Source organism: Phocoena sinus, chromosome 10 (genome assembly GCF_008692025.1).
Source record: "Phocoena sinus isolate mPhoSin1 chromosome 10, mPhoSin1.pri, whole genome shotgun sequence".
In the NCBI taxonomy this organism is placed as follows: domain Eukaryota; kingdom Metazoa; phylum Chordata; class Mammalia; order Artiodactyla; family Phocoenidae; genus Phocoena; species Phocoena sinus.
Genome location: NC_045772.1, coordinates 63,315,399 through 63,333,573, shown reverse-complemented (window position 1 = coordinate 63,333,573; position 18,175 = coordinate 63,315,399). Strand labels below are relative to the sequence as shown.

The 18,175-nt window shown below is 35.9% G+C and overlaps 1 protein-coding gene across 6 annotated transcripts in view; it reads left to right on the top strand.

Moving 5' to 3' along the window:
• Positions 1-18,175, top strand: part of LARP4 (La ribonucleoprotein 4) — a 66,417-nt gene that overhangs the window by 40,870 nt on the left and 7,372 nt on the right. For all 6 annotated transcript variants that reach the window (XM_032645818.1, XM_032645820.1, XM_032645823.1 and 3 more), the window contains 5 exons: positions 9,541-9,753; positions 10,263-10,387; positions 14,258-14,467; positions 15,111-15,159; positions 17,711-17,872. In XM_032645818.1, coding sequence (XP_032501709.1) covers positions 9,541-9,753; positions 10,263-10,387; positions 14,258-14,467; positions 15,111-15,159; positions 17,711-17,872 — 759 coding nt within the window. The remainder of the gene's footprint in view (positions 1-9,540; positions 9,754-10,262; positions 10,388-14,257; positions 14,468-15,110; positions 15,160-17,710; positions 17,873-18,175) is intronic.

The window sequence follows — 18,175 nt, the reverse complement described above, 5'->3', positions numbered from 1 at the left end:
GGCATGTGGGATCTTCCAGGACCAGGGCTCAAACCCGTGTCCCCTGCATTGGCAGGCGGATTCTTAACCACTGTGCCACCAGGGAAGTCCCTACAGTATTTTTTATTTCTTTAAAATTTCCTGTAGTTGATTCTCTGATTTTCCAACTTTTTTTTTTTTTTTTTGCCACACTACACATGTGGGATCTTAGTTCCCTGACCAGGGATTGAACCTGTGCCCCCTGCAGTGGAAACATGGAGTCTTAACCAATGGACTGCCAGGGAAGTCCCCATGACTATTTTTCTGTGAAGATTTTCTTATTGATTTGTATGATTTCTTAGAGGAGCTTAATCTTCTTGTCAAATTAACTATTTGAATTGTTACTATGTTTGTGGTATTTGTGTGGAAATCCATTTTGTTGTAGCAAGATTACAAGATTGATACTTTTCTTTATGCCTTTGGATTTGAATGTAGTTTTGCTAGGCCCTCTCTAAGAAAAATTTTCTTTTTTAATCAACATTCTTATAGTTTACATACAATAAAATGTACTTATTTGAAGCATACATTTTTATTAGTTTTTGCAAATTTATGCACTGTTGTTTTCTCAGTCTCCCCTCATCAACATCCAGTGTTGGCAATTATTGATCTGCTTTCTGCTGCTATAGGTTTGTTTTCTTCTGTAGTTTCATATGAATGAAACCACACAGTATATTCTCTTTTGTACCTGACTTCTTTCACTTGCCATAATTATTTTTAGTAAACCATATTGTAGCATGTATTGGTAGTACACTCTTTTTTATTGCCAAGTAGTATTCCAGTGTAGGAATATACAGGCATACCTTGGAGGTATGGAGGGTTCAGTTTCAGACCACTGCAGTAAGGCAAGTCACACGAATTTTTTGGTTTCCCAGTGCATATAAAAGTTACATTTACACTTTACTGGAATCTGTGAAGTGTGCAATAGCATTATGTCAAAAAATGTACATACCTTAATTTCAAAATACTTTATTGCTAAAAAAAAAGTGGCAATCATCATCCATGTCTTCAACCAGTTGTAATCTTTTTGCTGGTGGGGGATCTTGCCTTGATGTTGATAGCTGCTGATGGATCAGGATGGTGGTGGCTGAAGGTTGGGGTGGCCATGGCAGTTTCTTAAAATAGGACAACAGTGAAGTTTGCTGTATCAATTCTGTCCTTTCACAAACCATTTCTCTGTAGCACACAGTGCTGTTGATAGCATTTTATCCACAGTAGAACCTCTTTTAAAATTGGACTCAGTCCTCTCAAGCCCTGCCACTGCCTTAACAACTAAGTTTATGTAATATTCTAAATCCTTTGTTGTCATTTCAACAGTCTTCCCAGCATCTTCATCAGAAGGAGATTCTATCTCAAGAAACCACTTTCTTTCCTAATCTATAAGAAGTAACTCCTCATCTGTTTAAGTTTCATCATGAGATGGTAGCAATTCAGTCCCATCTTCAGGCTCTACTTCTAATTCTAGTTCTCTTGCTATTTCCACTGCATCTTCAGTTACTTCTTACACTGAAGTCTTGAACTGCTCAGTTATCCATGAAGGTTGGAATCAACTTCTTCTAAACTCCTATTCATGTTGGTATTTTGTCTTCTTTCCATGAATCATGAATGAACTTAATGGCGTCTAGAATGGGTGAATCCATTCCAGAGGTTTTTGATTGACTTTGCCCAGATCCGTCATCCATGGCAGCTACTATATAGCCTTACGAAATCTATTTCTTAAATAATAAGACTTGAAAGTCGAAATTACTCCTTGATCCATGGGCTGCAGAATGGAAGCTGTGTTAGCAGGCATGAAAACAACGTGAATCTTAACGTGCATCTCCATTAGAGCTCTTGGGTGACCAGGTGCCTTGTCAGTGAGCAGTAATATTTTGAAAGGAATCTTTTTTTCTGAGCAGTAGGTCTCAATAGTAGGCCTAAAATATTTAGTAAACCATGTTGTCAGCAGTTGTGCTATCATCTGAGCTTTGTTGTTTCATTCACAGAACACAGGTAGAGTAGATTTAGCATAATTCTGAAGGGCCAAAGGATTTTTGGAATGGCTAATGAGCATTGGTTTCAACTTAAAGTCACCAGCTGCATTAGCCCATAACAAGAGAGTCGGCCTATCCTCTGAAGCTTTGAAGCCTTGAGGCCAGGCATTGGCTTATCCTCTCTAGCTCTGGAAGTCCTAGATGGCATCTTCTTCCAATATAAAGCTGTTTTGTCTACGTTGAAAATCTTCATTACTTATTTTAGCTAGATCTGCTGAATAATTTGTTGCAGCTTCTACATCAGCACTTGCTGCTTCATCTTGTACTTTGATGTTGTGGAGACGTCTTCTTTCCTTAAACCTCATGAACCAACCTCTGCTAGCTTCAGACTTTTCTTCTGCAGCTTCCTCACCTCTCTCAGCGTTCATAGAATTGAAGAGAACGGGAGAACTGCCCATTGGTGGAGTCAGAAACACATCTGTTGATTAAGTTCATTGCCTTATATGGGCATGGTTTGTGGTGTCGCAAAACAATTAGATTAGTAACATCAAAGATCACAGATCACCATAACAAAGATAATAATTTTGACAAAGTGAGAAATATTGCGAGAATTACCAAAATGTCATACAGAGACACAAAGTTATTAAATGCTGTTGATATAAAAATATTGGACAGTATTTTGTACACTTGAAACTAATGAAATACTGTGTGGGGACTTCCCAGGTGGCACAGTGGTTAAGAATCCACCTGCCAGTGATGGGGACATGGGTTTGAGCCCAGGTCTGGGAAGATCCCACATGCTGTGGAGCAACTAAGCCCATGTGCCACAACTGCTGAGCCTGTGCTCTAGAGCCAGCGAGCCATAACTTCTGAGCCTGTGTGCTGCAGCTACTGAAGTCCGCGTGCCTAGAGCCTGTGCCCTGCAACAAGAGAAGCCACCACAATGACAAGCCCACGCACTGCAATGAAGAGTAGCTCCCGCTTGCTGCAACTAGAGAAAGCCTACATGCAGGAACAAAGACTTGACGTAGCCAAAAAAAATTATAATAATAATAAATAAATACATTAAAAAATTTTTTTAACTGCAATATTTGGGAAATACAATAAAGCAAAGCGCAATAAAATACAGTATGCCTGTAGTGTGATTTGATTATCTAGTCACTTGTTCTTAGACATCTTCGTTCTTTCCATACATCTGTTTTAGTTAACTGTCTTTTTAAATCTTTTTTGTATCTTTAAAAATTTGGTTGTTAGTCTGATTATTGATTTGTAAGCATTCCTTACGTATTCTGGTTACAAGTTTTTTGTCAGATGTGTATTACAAATATATTACAAATATATTTGCCCTAGTTTGTGAATTGCCTTTTGCTTTCTTAACAGTGTATATTAAAGAGTAGACTTTTAATTTTGATGAAGTCTGTTTCATCTCCTTTTTCTTTTAGGGTTCATTATTTTTGTCTTCTCTAAAATCAACCCCTCCTAATGTCATGAGTATTTTTTTTCATGATTTCTTCTAGAAGTATTATAGTTTTAGTATTTATATTTACGTCTTATGATCTATATCAAGTTACTTTGTGTTTTTTGGAAGGAAAAGTCAAGATTCTTTTTTTAAAAGAAGTATAATACTTGTTCCAGCACCATTTGTTGAAGACTATTCCTTTGTTGACTATTAAAGCATATATGTGCTTGGGTCTATTTCTAGACTCTGTTCTTTTCTGTTGATCTGTGTTTGTCCCTTAAGTCAGTTCCCTGCTGTTTTGATTACTGTAGCTTTATAAGTTACAAAATCAGATAATATGTAAGTTCTCAAAGTTGTTTTGATTTTCCAAAATTATTTTTGGTATTCCAAGTCATTAATATTTTCATATAAATTTTCAAATCAGTGTGTCGATTTTACAAAAATATTTGCTGGTATTTTGATTGGGGTTGCATTGACACTATACATTAATTTGAGAGGATTGCCACCTTATTAATATCGAGTCCTCTAACATGGTATCTCCATTTATCTAGGCTTTTCGTTTCTCTCCTCATTGCTTTGTAGTTTTCGGCGTACATGTCTTAAACGTATTTTGTTAAATGTATTAACAAGGTAAATGTAATTTTTTTGTGTTTGGGCCTTTTAAATCATTTGTATATTCATTACAGTAATGTATTCTACCCTACCTAATACAGAATCTCTTTCCTGAATCCATAAAGCATATTGTATTGAATGTAAACACTCCTTGCAGCATATTAACATGATTTCTTTACTACTTGCTCTTTGATGAAGTAAATTAATTTAATACATACTGATTTCTGTTTTATAGTACAGCATATACAAATACAAAATATAAATATTAGTAATTCTGTTCTTAACCTAAGAAAGATTTTTTTAATGGAGAGTTATTTATTTTAAAGTAGTTTAAAATCTGATGTGAAATTAGATTCTGACAATTTTTTTTAATAAAATGGCTTTAAATGCTTAAACTCCAATTTAGACCTATCATTTTTCTTAGATTTTATCTATTTTATGTAAAGATGCTTTTGCATGTGTTTTCCTCTAAATCATAGTTATTTACGTTTTTCACAAAAATTTAAAATAGTTATAAAAGCTATTATACCATAGTGCTATATTTTATTATAGTATCTTTGTGCCCAATTAATTGGAAAATTATAGTGTTCATGATTCAAAAATTAATAAAAATCACCCATGATAATTTGGGAGAGCTCTCACTCTTGTGCAGTGGACATCCAAGGTCAGGGGTCCTTGCAGACTTTGGCTTAGAGATATGCTTGTGGAAGAGGCCAATGAAACATTTATTGTGTGTGCTAATAAGTTGCTTCACATTGTATCTTGTTTCTCTTGTAAATAAGCAAGAACGCTTTTTTTTTTCTTTTCTTTTTTTTTTGCGGTACGTGGGCCTGTCACTGCTGTGGCCTCTCCGGTTGCGGAACACAGGCTTTGGACACGCAGGCTCAGCGGCCATGGCTCATGGGCCCAGCTGCTCCGCGGCATGTGGGGTCCTCTCGGACCGGGGCACGAACCCGTGTCCCCTACATTGCCAGGCGGACTCTCGACCACTGCGCTACCAGGGAAGCCCGAGAATGCATTTTTTATTGCTCTTCCTCCATAGATCAGTTCTACCTGGTATTAGTTCCTTTCAGGCTAAAGAACTTCGTTTGATGTTATTTAACAGTGCCCACCAGGGATGAATTTTCTTAGTTTTTCCTCATCTAAAGCTGTCTTGTATTTCACACTCATTTTTGATGGGTACAGAATTCTGTACATTGATACATGTACATGGATACAGAATTCTGGGTTGATAGTTTTAATTTTTTTCCTTCTTTTAAGATTGCATTGTTTTCTGGCTTCTTTCTAGTGAGTCATTCTTGTAATATATGTTGTTTTTCTCCACCTGCCGCCAAGATATTTTTTGTTTTGTTTTCTCTTTCGTTCTCAGTAGGTTGACTAATGTGTCTAGCTATGGTTTTCTATTTATACTGCTTGGGGTGTTCTGAACTTATTGTTTGTAAATTGATGTTTTTCACCAAATTGGGGGAATTTCAACCTCTAGTTTTTCAAAAAATTTCCTGCCTCACTTTCTCCTCTCCTTTTGAGACTTCAGTTACACATACGTAGTATTGCTTGATTCACTGCGATTCTGTTTTTCTTCCATCTCTTTCTTCTTCAGATTGGATACTTTCTGTGGACTTGAATTCATCTTCAAGTTGGGTTCTAGCATTTCTATTTTAAACAATATATTCCTTCTCTGCTGAGGTTTCCCCTTTTATTCAGTTTTTAAGAACATTATTTCCCTTTTATCCATAGCATATTTATTTGGTTTTAATAGATTAATTAGTAGAGCATGGCTGTTCTTGTTTCATCTTAATCCCACCTACTTCCCGATGTCCCCAGGTTTTTTGAAGCAAATTTGAAACTTAATTTCATCTGTATGTAAATAAACTAATACTGGTATCTCTAAAAGAAAGGGATTAAAAAAAATAGCCACACTACTATCACACTTTTTGAAAAATAAACAATAATTTCTTAAACATCAGGCACTGTTCACATTTTCCTGATTCACATTTTTTCTTTCTTAAAATTTATGATTTGGGGAATTGCCTGGTAGTCCAGTGGTTCGGACTCGGCATTCTCACTGCTGGGGCCCCAGGTTCGATCCCTGGTCAGGGAACTAAGATCCCACAAGCTACGGGGAGCAGCAAAATAATAATAATAAAAAATATAAAATACAATTTATGATTTTTGTCCTCTGCCTCTTTAGTTTTACTTTTGGAAGTATGTTTTTGAAATCACTGTTATTTGTCTTACAAAGTTTCTCACATTATACATTTCATTAGCTATGTGTTTTTTTATTGTGTTAAAATACACATACATAAAATTTACCATCTTAACGATTTTAAATTTTAATTTCATTTATCAGTGCCGTAATATTAAACACATTCACGTTGTTGTGCAGCCATCACCACCATCCATTCTCATAACTCTTTTCTTATAAAATTGAAACTCTGCCTATTATACAGTAACTCTCCACTTTCCCCTCCTTCAGCCCATACTTTGATTTTTGACCATTTACCTCATATAAATGGAATCATATATTATTTGTCTCCTTGTGACTTGCTTATTTCACTTTAATATGGTGTCTTCAAGGTTCATCCATGTAGCATATTGCAGAATTTCCCTCCTTTCTAAGGCTGAATAATCCATTGTATGTATATACAACAATTTGTTTATCCATTCATCTATTGATGGACACTTGGGTTTGCTTCCACATTTTAGCTTTTGTGAATAAGGCTGCTATGAACATCGGTATACAGATTTCTCTTCAAGATTCTGCTTTTAATTCTTTTGCATATATACCCAGAAGTGGAATTGCTGGGTCATATGGTAATTCTATTTTTAATTTTTCGAGGGACCTCCATACTGTTTTCCACAATGGCTATACCACTTTATATTCCCACCAACAGTGCACAAGGGTTCCAGTTTCTCCACATCCTCTCCAACATTTGGCTGTTTTCTGTTTCTTGATAGTAGCTCTTTTAATGAATGTGATGTGATATCTCTTCGTGGTTTTAATTGCATTTCTTCAATGATTAGTGATATTGAGCATCTCTTCACCTACTTATTGGCCACTTATATGTCTTCTTTAGAGAAATACCTATTCAAGTTCTCTGCCCACTTTTGAATTGACTAGTTATATTTTTTTGTTTTAAAAACGAGCTCTTTTTTTAATAAGTTTTTTTTTAATATAAATTTATTTATTTTTGGCTGCGTTGGGTCTTCATTGCTGTGCGTGGAGTTTCTCTAGTTGCAGTGAGTGGGGGCTACTCTTCGTTGCGGTGCGCGGGCTTCTCATTACGGTGGTTTCTCTTGTTGCGGTGCATGGGCTTCAGTAATTGTGGCTCGCGGGCTCTAGAGCACAGGCTCAGTAGCTGTGGTGCATGGGCTTAGTTGTTCCACAGCATGTGGGATCTTCTAGGACCAGGGCACGAACCCATGTCCCCTGCATTGGCAGGCGGATTCTTAACCACTGTGCCACCAGGGAAGTCCCAAGTTGTATTCTTGAGTGTAGTTTAACACGATCCTCTGACCTCTGTATTTTATGCAAATTGGTAGCTAGATCTAGAGGCTTAATCAGAATTAGATTTTATTTTGGAGCAGCAAAGAGAACAAAAACATGTAGTATATGTCTTTGTGTGTCTCTCTTATACTAGCTGCTGCTGATCATTGACTAGATATATTGATTTGTTAATGGTTGCAAAGTGGTACTATTTCTGTGCTTTTTTCCATTTATTATTTGAAACACTTCCATAAAGAAAAGCTTTCCTTCATCTTCATTACCCTGAGGTACAGCTCATATATGCAATGTGTGATAAATGCTTGGTTCTAGCTTTTACTACCAGTTTTCAAAATAATGTGTCGGTTCCCTGGCAACCTTCAAAAACGACCATTCAGATATTTTTTGGTTTTGAATATTTAAACATATTTGGTGTGTTCATTGTCCTTACTGATGAAGTATGGCCTCTTTGAGTCCTTTTGTAATGGTAATTTTCAATGTTCCTTGCTCTCTAGTGTGACAAGATATTCCAGGCTCTTGTACATCTTGTGTCAAAAGGCTCTGGAGTTGCGATGTTACTTTTATGGGAAAGTAATGTTTTGCAGTCCACTGGTTAGGCACAAGGAGTGCTTCTGGCTAATTGTTTGGTTGTTATTTCTAAGCCTTTTCTTTGAACAGAGCTATTAAATACTTTTTTTTTAAATGACAATATATATCATGAGTTTATATAGATGCTTTCGATTTAAATTCAGGCTACATGGTTTTTACTTCTTCAGTTGCTGTCTGCATCTCTTTTCTCCCACGTGAAAATCTCAGATGTCAGTGACCCCGATATATAATTTATGATTTGCTATATCCAAAATCACAGACAGAAGTCTCAGAATAAAAATACCAAAAGTCATTTAGAGTTTCTCTGTGTTATTCCTCTAGTTGGATACACATTTAGGTTCATTTTGCATTGAACTTTTACAAACTGATTTTTTAAAATTTTATTCAATGTGTGCATGGCTTAAAAGTAAAATATCTAAAGCAGTATATTAAATTCGTATTCACATGTCTGTGTGTATGAATGCAAGTATATATCTTCATATCCACATCTAACTTATCTAAACAACACCTTACTATACATATCTTTCTCCTTGCATTGCCTCTTTTTTCTTTTTAAATAGTATTTTCTGGAAATCACTCCATTATAATATTTAGAGCAGTTCCTCAGGTTTCTTTCTTTTTTTGTTTTTTCTTACATCTGATAATTGTGTGGATATACCACGTTGTTTTCAATCATTGATGGACTGTTGGGTTGTCTCGTGTGTGTGAGCGTGTGTGTGGGAGAGATGTGGGTCTGAGCCCCCTCACCCCCTACGTCCCCCCACTTCCTATCATAGTAAGTGTCAGTGAATAGCCGTATGCATCATTTTTTTAAAAACCTCTTTTTGGTCTGTGTATATGTGGTAAATTTCTTAGAAGTGGGGTTGATAAGAATATGATAATATGCATATGTGATATTTTGGAAGACATTGCTGAATTTTCCTTTTTAAGGGTTGTGTTGTTTTGAATGCCCATCATCAATGTATCAGAGTACCTGTTTTGCCACAGCCTTATCAATAGAGTATGTTGTCAAATTTTTAGACTTTTTCCAATTTTATAAGTGAGAAATGTTAATCCCATTTTAATTGCATTTCTCTTATGAGCAAGGTCTAGCATCTTTTCATATAAGAGCCATTTGCCTTTCTTTTTCCCCCTTGTGATAAGTTGCAGTTAGTTTTAATATTTTGACATTCACGGTTTTACTTTGTTTATTGTATTAATTGTATTTGCCAGGTAAAAGTTTTTAAAAGTACAGCTATAAATCATTTCCTTTTCTCTTGCTCTACTAACTCTATAGTACATGGAAATAATGTCATGGAAAATATGATCCAAATGTAAATTAAATGTATTTGTGAAAATATACACTTTATCCTTTGTGATTATATCCTTTGTGTTCTTCTTGCTTCTAGGCAAGGATAAAAGCCATCAATACTTTTTTTGCTAAGAATGGTTATCGATTAATGGATTCTAGTATGTATAGTCCACCCATTCAAACTCAAGCACAGTATGCCTCACCGGTCTTTATGCAGCCTGTATATAATCCTCACCAACAGTACTCTGTTTATAGTATTGTGCCTCAGTCTTGGTCTCCAAATCCCACACCTTACTTTGAAACACCACTGGTAAGTGAGATCCTTACAGAATAATACAATTTTTTCACTGAAGCTGAAATTTGAAGAAATCAGCTAGAATTAGAGTTCATGTTTTATTTTGTTTTGTGTTGATATTGGTTACTTTCTGGCTTTTAAATGGTGATAAGGATATTTAATCCCCCATATCAAATATATGCATATGACTAAGTCTAAGAGTTGAGCTATTGGTTCCTATCATTTTATTCTTTAAATGTTGCTGAGTAAATTAATAGACTGGAAAAATCCTGAATGATTTAAAATGATTTTAGTTTTGTGAAACTTTTTCAGAGAGAAATATTCTTTATTAAGTGTTGAACCAGTTGTTCCTTGTTCTGTAATTCAAGTGATAACTTGGAGTGAGTATTGCAAATGTTTAAAATTATTTTTGGCTTATCAAAGAAATTGATGCTAGGTTAGTTCATCAGAAGTTTCTTATGACCTTCACACCAGATTTTTGTCTTTACTATGAATAGGTTTTAAACATTAAAATTTTCTTTTAGGCTCCTTTTCCCAATGGTAGTTTTGTGAATGGCTTTAATTCACCAGGATCTTATAAAACAAATGCTGCTGCTGCTGCTGCTGCTGCTGCTGCTGTGAATATGGGTCGACCATTCCAAAAAAATCGGTAAGATAAAAAACGATAGTTGGAATTTATTTATTTATTTTAAAATTTATTTAAGTTATTTTACTTTTGGCTGTGTTGGGTCTTCAGTTGCTGTGCGCAGGTTTTCTCTAGTTTCGGCAAACGGGGACTACTCTTTGTTGTGGTGCACAGGCTTCTCATTGAGTGGCTTCTCTTGTTGCAGAGCACAGGCTCTAGGCGCGCGGGCTTCGGTAGTTGTGGCATTCGGGCTCAGTAGTTGTGGAGCACAGGCTTAGTTGCTCTGCGGCATGTGGGATCTTCCCGGACCAGGGCACGAACCCGTGTCCCGTGCATTGGCAGCAGGATTCTTAACCACTGCACCACCAGGGAAGCCATGTACTCACTTTAACTGACACAATTGGTTAAAGCATTTAAATATCTTTTTTTTTTTTTTTTCCCTGCCTTGCGGCCTGTGGGATCTTAGTTCCCTGACTGAGTTCCCCAGATCAAACCCCGGGCCCACGGCAGTGAAAGCACCAGGTCCTAACCACTGGACTGCCAGGGGATTCCCTGAAGATCATTTTTAAGTGTACAGAAAATTTTACTACATATACACATTCTTAATTGCTTTATGAAGTTTCGAATGAGAACTCTTCGTATTGTAAGAATGAAGGATTCTTTATAAACAAAAGATTACTTGTGCTCTTGTAGTTGATCCTTAGTTTGGTGATACAGTAATAACAGCAAAATTGAAGTATTGCTAGGACATATGAGTAGAAGTACAGTGAGCTTTAAAAACACACACTGTCCTCTAACCTCCATCCTGTTGTTCCAAAAAGATTATTTAATTTCCATGTGCACACAGAGACAGTAATGTTTAAATCTGGAAAGACCTTTGTTATGATGTAGTTTTAATTCATTTTACAGATGAATTGAAGAAAGTGAAAGTTGAAGAGGATGAATACCTTGCTAGGGTTACATGGCTTTTTATCATCAGCAGACCTGAGATTAGCACATTTTCTTTTCTTCTACTATAGCTAGTAAAGTTTTTTTCTTAAAAGTAATTGAGTTAATGGGCTTCCCTGGTGGCGCAGTGGTTGAGAGTCCGCCTGCCGATGCAGGGGACACAGGTTTGTGCCCTGGTCTGGGAAGATCCCACATGCCGCGGAGCAGCTAGGCCCGTGAGCCATGGCCGCTGAGCCTGCACGTCCGGAGCCTGCGCTCCGCAACGGGAGAGGCCACAACAGTGATAGGCCCGCGAACCCCCCCAAAAAATAATAATAATTATTGAGTTAATACAAATGACAGTTTATAACTTCCCTTGTGAGGAGATACAGATTTCTCATGATTAGAAATAGTAGCTTTGTAAAAATATGTATCTGTTGATTTCACGTTTCTTTGAAGAGGTGAATTTTGCTTTAAACAGTTAGTTACGTCTACATGAAGTAGAGGTCTTGGTTATAAGAGACTAAAAACAATTTTTAATAACAACAAAAAGTATTGGTGTTTGCAAATGCTTTACTTAAAAATACATTAAGTGGGCTTATGGTATTCCTTTATTGTCACTTGAGAGCACTGCTGTGCTTTCAAGAGGTAAAAAAAGAGATAAAAATACAATAAGAGGTAAAAATACAATAAGAAAGCCAAGAATGACAGTCAAGTCATTCTTGGTTTTTTAAAAAAGTATATTTATTTATTTACTTACTTGGTTGGTTGGTTGGTTGAATGGATGGATGGATGGATGGACCCGGTCTTAGTTTTGGGAGGTGGGCTCCTTGGTTGCAGGAGGTGGGCGCCTCAGTTGCGCCGTGCATGTGGGATCCAGTTCCCTGAGGAGGGATCGATACTAAGCCCCCTGCATTGGGAGCACAGGTTCTTAACCACTGCGCCACCAGGGAAGTCCCAAGTCATTCTTGCTTATAAGGATATATATCTGGTTTTGAAGATACAGGATAGGATTAGTATAATTTTGCTTGTTATTCAAAACTACTTGTGTACAGTTTTTTGCGTTTGTTTGACCAATACAGATTGTTGTTAATTTTTAGTCACAGAAATAATACACGAATACTTCCTTATAAAAATGCAGATATTGCAGATGAACTAGAACCTTTTGACCACCAACCCAAATCCTTGCTTCCTTCTTACTTCTAAGAAGTGACCACTGCCAGGCCTTTATTTTTATTTATTTAAGTTATCAGTCAAGAGCAGTTTATTACATTAACCTTGTAACAGCCCAGTGATGATCACTAGACCTACTTAGAGAGAATAGGACTAACTTTCAGAAGTCTGGGCAATTTTCTACCTTTCATACTTTATCTTTCTGTCATTTTCCTTCTTCCTTTACATCTTTTATCACTTCTTTCTTTCATCATCCTTTTTTCTTTTGCCAAGACTGCGATTGTTAAGTCCCTCTCTGTGAAGGGTAAGATTATGAGATCTGAGGGCTGTTAAACCTAGTAACTTGTTTACTGGGTGTATTGAAATGCAATGAGAGAATTTCAGTGAGTGATAGTTTCTGAACAGATACATAAACAGCAATATCTACCTCATGAGGTCATTTTCAGATATGATGGATAATGTAAATTAGTTTGTGTTAGTTGACATACTGTAAATTTCATTGCTATTCAGAAACTATTTTGTAACGCATAAGTAATTATCTGGAAAAGTATTGTATATGAGACTTAGCCCAACATTATAGCCTAATTTTTATGTTTAAGTTTTAGTAGTAGTAATCTAATTTGTTATACTCTCTAAAGAGTTAGTAGGATAGCTGGAGATGCTATTGGAATTAATGTTTAATTGTTCATAATTATGAGGTTTAAAATCCCTATTCAAAGAACCAGGAATTTACAGTGTGTTATTAATATTATAAATTTGTAACTATGAAAATAGACTTAAAAAATGGAGTATATAAACTGCAAGCAAGGGGCTAAATAGAGATCTAATACTTCCTTTTTTAATCTCCTGTAGAGCCAGGGTCCTCAGTTTCTTGGGCTTACTTTAGATGTTTTCACTATTGATTAAACTGCATCCTCTCTCCTTTACCCTGCCTTAGCTTCATCTGCTTACAAATTGTTAAGAGAGTTGGGTACTTATACCCATCATCCAAGATAAAAACTACTTTTGTTAGATGTAGGTGGTTTTTGTTTTTGTTTTGTTTTGCTTTGTTTGTCTTTGGTTTGGTTTGTTTTTTACCAGATTCCATACCTTAATTCATGAAGTCATGCCAGGCTATTAGCTGAGTTATATTTTCCTAGTTTTTTGGTCTCACATCTTTGTTGGATCTTTGAACAACTGATTTCATTTGGAGAGGGATGCTTAGTAGGAAGCTGGGATTTTAATATATTCCACTGTTCCTTACTTTAAAAAAAAATTATCAGTCCCCTAAAGAGTTTTTTTAGACTTTTCCCCCAATTCCCCCATATGAAAATTTAATAATAGAGATTATTGTATATCTATTTGTGTAATGTATGCCAGTTCTTACTCCCTTTGTGGGTATTGTTGCCCCATTGAGAATGTATGGCATAGACTCAATAAGCTTCCAGCCTGGCTGATTTAGATGTATCAGAACTGCAGTTCGTGTTAAAGAAATTAGCTAAAATCCTAGTTATATCCTAAATTTGGGGGTAGAAGTAGCCTTATCTTGAAGAACTTTGGATCACTTCCCAAATCTCTCCAAACAGCTTTTTTTTAATGTAAAAATTCTTTGCCTTTTAAAAATAATATGTCTGAGACATTAAAGGGTTTACATTTTTACAACACAATGCTTCTGTGTCCAACCCAGTTTATGGAAAATCAGAATAGAGCAGAAGGCAATTTTTAACTTGGCCTGTTAAGAGTCTCTACCATTAAGAGAAAATATTTTCCATTTTAATTTATCCTTTCACATATATGGTCTTATATTTCTTATAGTGTGAAGCCTCATTTTAGGTCAAGTGGTTCAGAACACTCAACAGAGGGCTCTGTGTCATTGGGGGATGGACCATTGAACAGATCTGGTTCAAGGAACTTTGCAACTGAACGACATAACCCTACAGTAACAGGGCACCAGGAGCAAAGCTACCTTCCAAAAGAGACTCCCACTTTGCAGATGGAACAGAATGGGGACTATGGTAGGGGCAGGTAAGGAAATATGGTAATAAATATGGAAATAAAGTATATGAAAATTCTTTAATCATAATATGAATGTTTGAAGACCATGATCTAGTGATTTTTAAATTTAATTATTGGTATATAGTTATGCTAAATACTTTATTCATGTAATATGTGTTACTAGTTTTTCATAATTAAGAAATTCAGAATGCCCATATAGCTCTGAGTCAGAGGTTTATAAAAGTTATTCTGAAGTTCTTTACAGTTCACTAAGGAAAGATTAGCTTAGAAAGATAAGATTCTATCTGCATCATAGTTTTAATTTCTAGCAACATCTAAACTGTGGGAATGGAGTTATATGTTATCTACCCTTCCTAAACAAAACAAAAAAAATGAACCATAATATGCTTCTGATTTGGAGGGAGCACTGCTAATAAAAATGGGCCCAGCTTACTTAGTGGTAGTGGTGGTAGTAGGTGAAGTTTTTGGTAGATTAGCTCAGGGTCTTTTCAGAAGAAAATATATCTTTTAATAATAAAGGAGATTTAGGAAGTATAGATACTTAAAATAGAAGTTCACCCATCTTTGATAGAATGTATACATTTGAAGAAACTTATGAGTTGTCCCTCCCACCTGCTTCCCCACCCCCACTCCCTTTTGTCATTGTTTAAAGGAGAACTCTCTTCAGAGGTCGAAGACGTCGGGAAGATGAAAGGATCCCAGTAAGTTTTTTTTTTTTTTTTTTAACCTTTAATTACATATGTTCAAATTTTTTTTTCTTCTGTGATTTACTATGGCGTTGACTTCTGGTGTATCTTTCTGGGTTTTTGTTTTATTGATTATAATATTGATTATAATTAGAGCCTGTTCTTACCCTGAAATAGCCACCATCACCACTACCCCTCACCCTTAAAGCACACATATAGTTAGAACTTTGACCTGTGTTGCTCACTTTTAAAAAAAATTACTTGAATACCTAATCTGTTCACATGGTTTAAAATAAAATATATGAAAATATTCCATGGAAAGTTTAATTATTGCTTTATTAATGGAAATTTAAAGAGGTTCAATCTTTTGATTGTACAATGCTGCCACAGACAGTGCAATGATAACATCATATAACCATCACTTCTTATGTGTGCTGTAGTATCTGAAGGAGAATCCCTAGAAGTGGAATTTCTGAGTCACAGTTCAGTAAGTTGCTGCCTAATGGCTTTCTATAGGGGTTGTGCTGATTTTCACTCTTTGAAAAAAAGTTTGTTTATCCATAAGCCTTACAAGGTATATGATTTTTTGCCAGTCTGGTAGCATATGTGATTCACTTTTAAAGCTCTGTTGGATGGTGTTGGAAACTGTTGTACTATTTATTAATTGTTACTTGGGGGCAGTTTTCTACCTAGTGCTGATTCTTATATTTGCCAATCCTGTAAAACCACTTCGAGATTAAAAAAAAAAAATTTTATAGTTCTAGGCAGGTTCTTATTTGAATCCTCACTTACCTAGCTTCAAATTATTCATATTTTTTTTGTGTGTGTGGTTTGTTCATGGTGATTGTTTCCCATTTCTTAACTGTGGTCAAAAGGAGTTGAGGAATAAAAATAGTACAGGAAGACATGGAGGTCTGAAGAAAACCCTGCCTGGAATTTACATTTATATCATAAATGTGAAATATAATACTCACTTTACATGTATAAGTAGTGAATTGTATACATATATAATAGTATACTATATAGTGTACATATACACATAAGTATACAGATATCACATGTTTAAGCAGTGAAAAGGTACAAATTTTCAAAGAAGAAAAATATTGCATTATAACAAAAAGAATAGTCCTTGGGGCAAACTGTGAACCTTTTAAAAGTGTTGGTTTTTCATTTATAGCTTTCTATACCATGGCAGCCTTGAGACTTTAGGCAACACCTTTTTTAGGATACCATTGTAGCAGTCTATGTGAATCCTCAAGTGGCCCTGAATAATTGAGGAGAGGAGAGATTAGGTTAGAGGTCTGTTTAATATGTTGAAAATACCTGGATTGAGGACTGAAGATTAGGACTGAAGAAACAGGAGACCGGCATGCTTCTTAGTACAAAGAGCAGGGTGGGGGTACCCTTGTGCAGTGAGGAGATCTTAGCTAGAGGTACAATTTAGGATTTGTAAGCTTACATGTAGTAATTAAAGTTACAAGAGTAGATGAGATCATGCAGGGGACTCTCAGTAGAGTAAGTGATTTTTAAAAAGGCCAAGAATGGAACTTGAGGAACATAGTAGCTGTGGGGCTGAAAAATGTGATTATTCATTTTGTTGTTTGAAGTATCCAAGAGAAATCCAAGTGGAGATAGCTAATAGGCAAATTGATATCTGGGTTTCAGGCAAAGATCTGGTCTGAAAATATTTAAAGCGTACAACCTAGTGAGTTTTGGTAAATTTTCAGAGTTGTGCAGCAAAAATTCACCAAAAAGTGAAAAAGATTGTTTTAAGAGATGTTTGCATGTAGCTAGTAGTTGAAGCTGTGGATAATGGATATCACACAGGGAGAGTATGGAAAGGGAGAAAGAGTGGCAATCATATAGAAACCAAAACCATCCAAAGAGGTGGTCAGTGGGAGAAGAGCACATGCTTGTCAGATCTGAGAATGAAGGAAAAGAGGTATCAGAAGCTAACGGAAGAATGAGCTCCCACAGGAAAGAATGTTTACCATACCAAATGCTAGAGTGAGGTCAGAAAAAAAAGTCTGTCAGATTTTGCATTGTGGAAGAAGGCATTGGTGACTTGTCAAAGCAATTTTAGTGGTGCGGTGAGGGAGTAGAGAAGAAGATACAAGTGAGAGGTTTGTCAGAGGGTATAGAGAGTGGTAGGTGGAGGAGAAAGATGAAAAGATTTTCAAGGAAGGATATTGTTTACCCTTGAGACTGTAAAAGGAGAAAAGATGATGGCAAATTTAGATAGTGTAGGGGTTTTTGTGTTTATTTTTGTTATGGAAGAGGGTATAGCAAATTTAGAAAGCAAAGAATAGTGGAGATTGATTAGAAGGTTTAAAGAGTGTGGCAGAGTTTGCAAAAGAACCAATAGAAGGAGCTGACTAAAGATAGGTCAGATTGATCAATACTAATGAGAACTCAACTAAAATGAGAATCCAGGAATTTATAGAGGAACAGTTCTCTTCATTAGGTGGAGTTTGGTTTGTTTGTTTCTTAGAGCTTTCAGCTTCTGTGGTACAGAATTAGAGAATGAGATGAGCATGTAACCTGTTTTTTGATTTGTGTCTTTTAGAGACCCCATCCTTCAACAGCTGAAGCAAAGGCTCCAACACCAAAGTTTGACTTATTAGCCTCAAATTTTCCTCCTTTACCTGGAAGTTCATCAAGAACGCCAGGTGAACTTGTTTTGGAGAGTAGGTTGTCTGATGTTGTTAAAGGTGTCTGCAAAGAAAAGGTAAACACTGAAGCATCCAATCTTTATCTTATGGGACCAATCTTTTGCCTTTGTTTTCAGGGTTATTTAACATTTTATTTGCACTCAATGTTTATTTCTATCATAGTGTTTATTCATGAGTTTTTAGCATACTCTGAGTATTATGAAAAGATTTGTGATAAAGCTGCACAAGGTCAATAAAATGTTTCTTCACCTTTGCCTGTCTTTGTATCAGTCAACCCAGCTTGGTAGAACTAATTTATGAAAGCTGAATGGAAAATGTCATTTCCACTTAAGTGCATATATCGATAATTAAGTGATAAC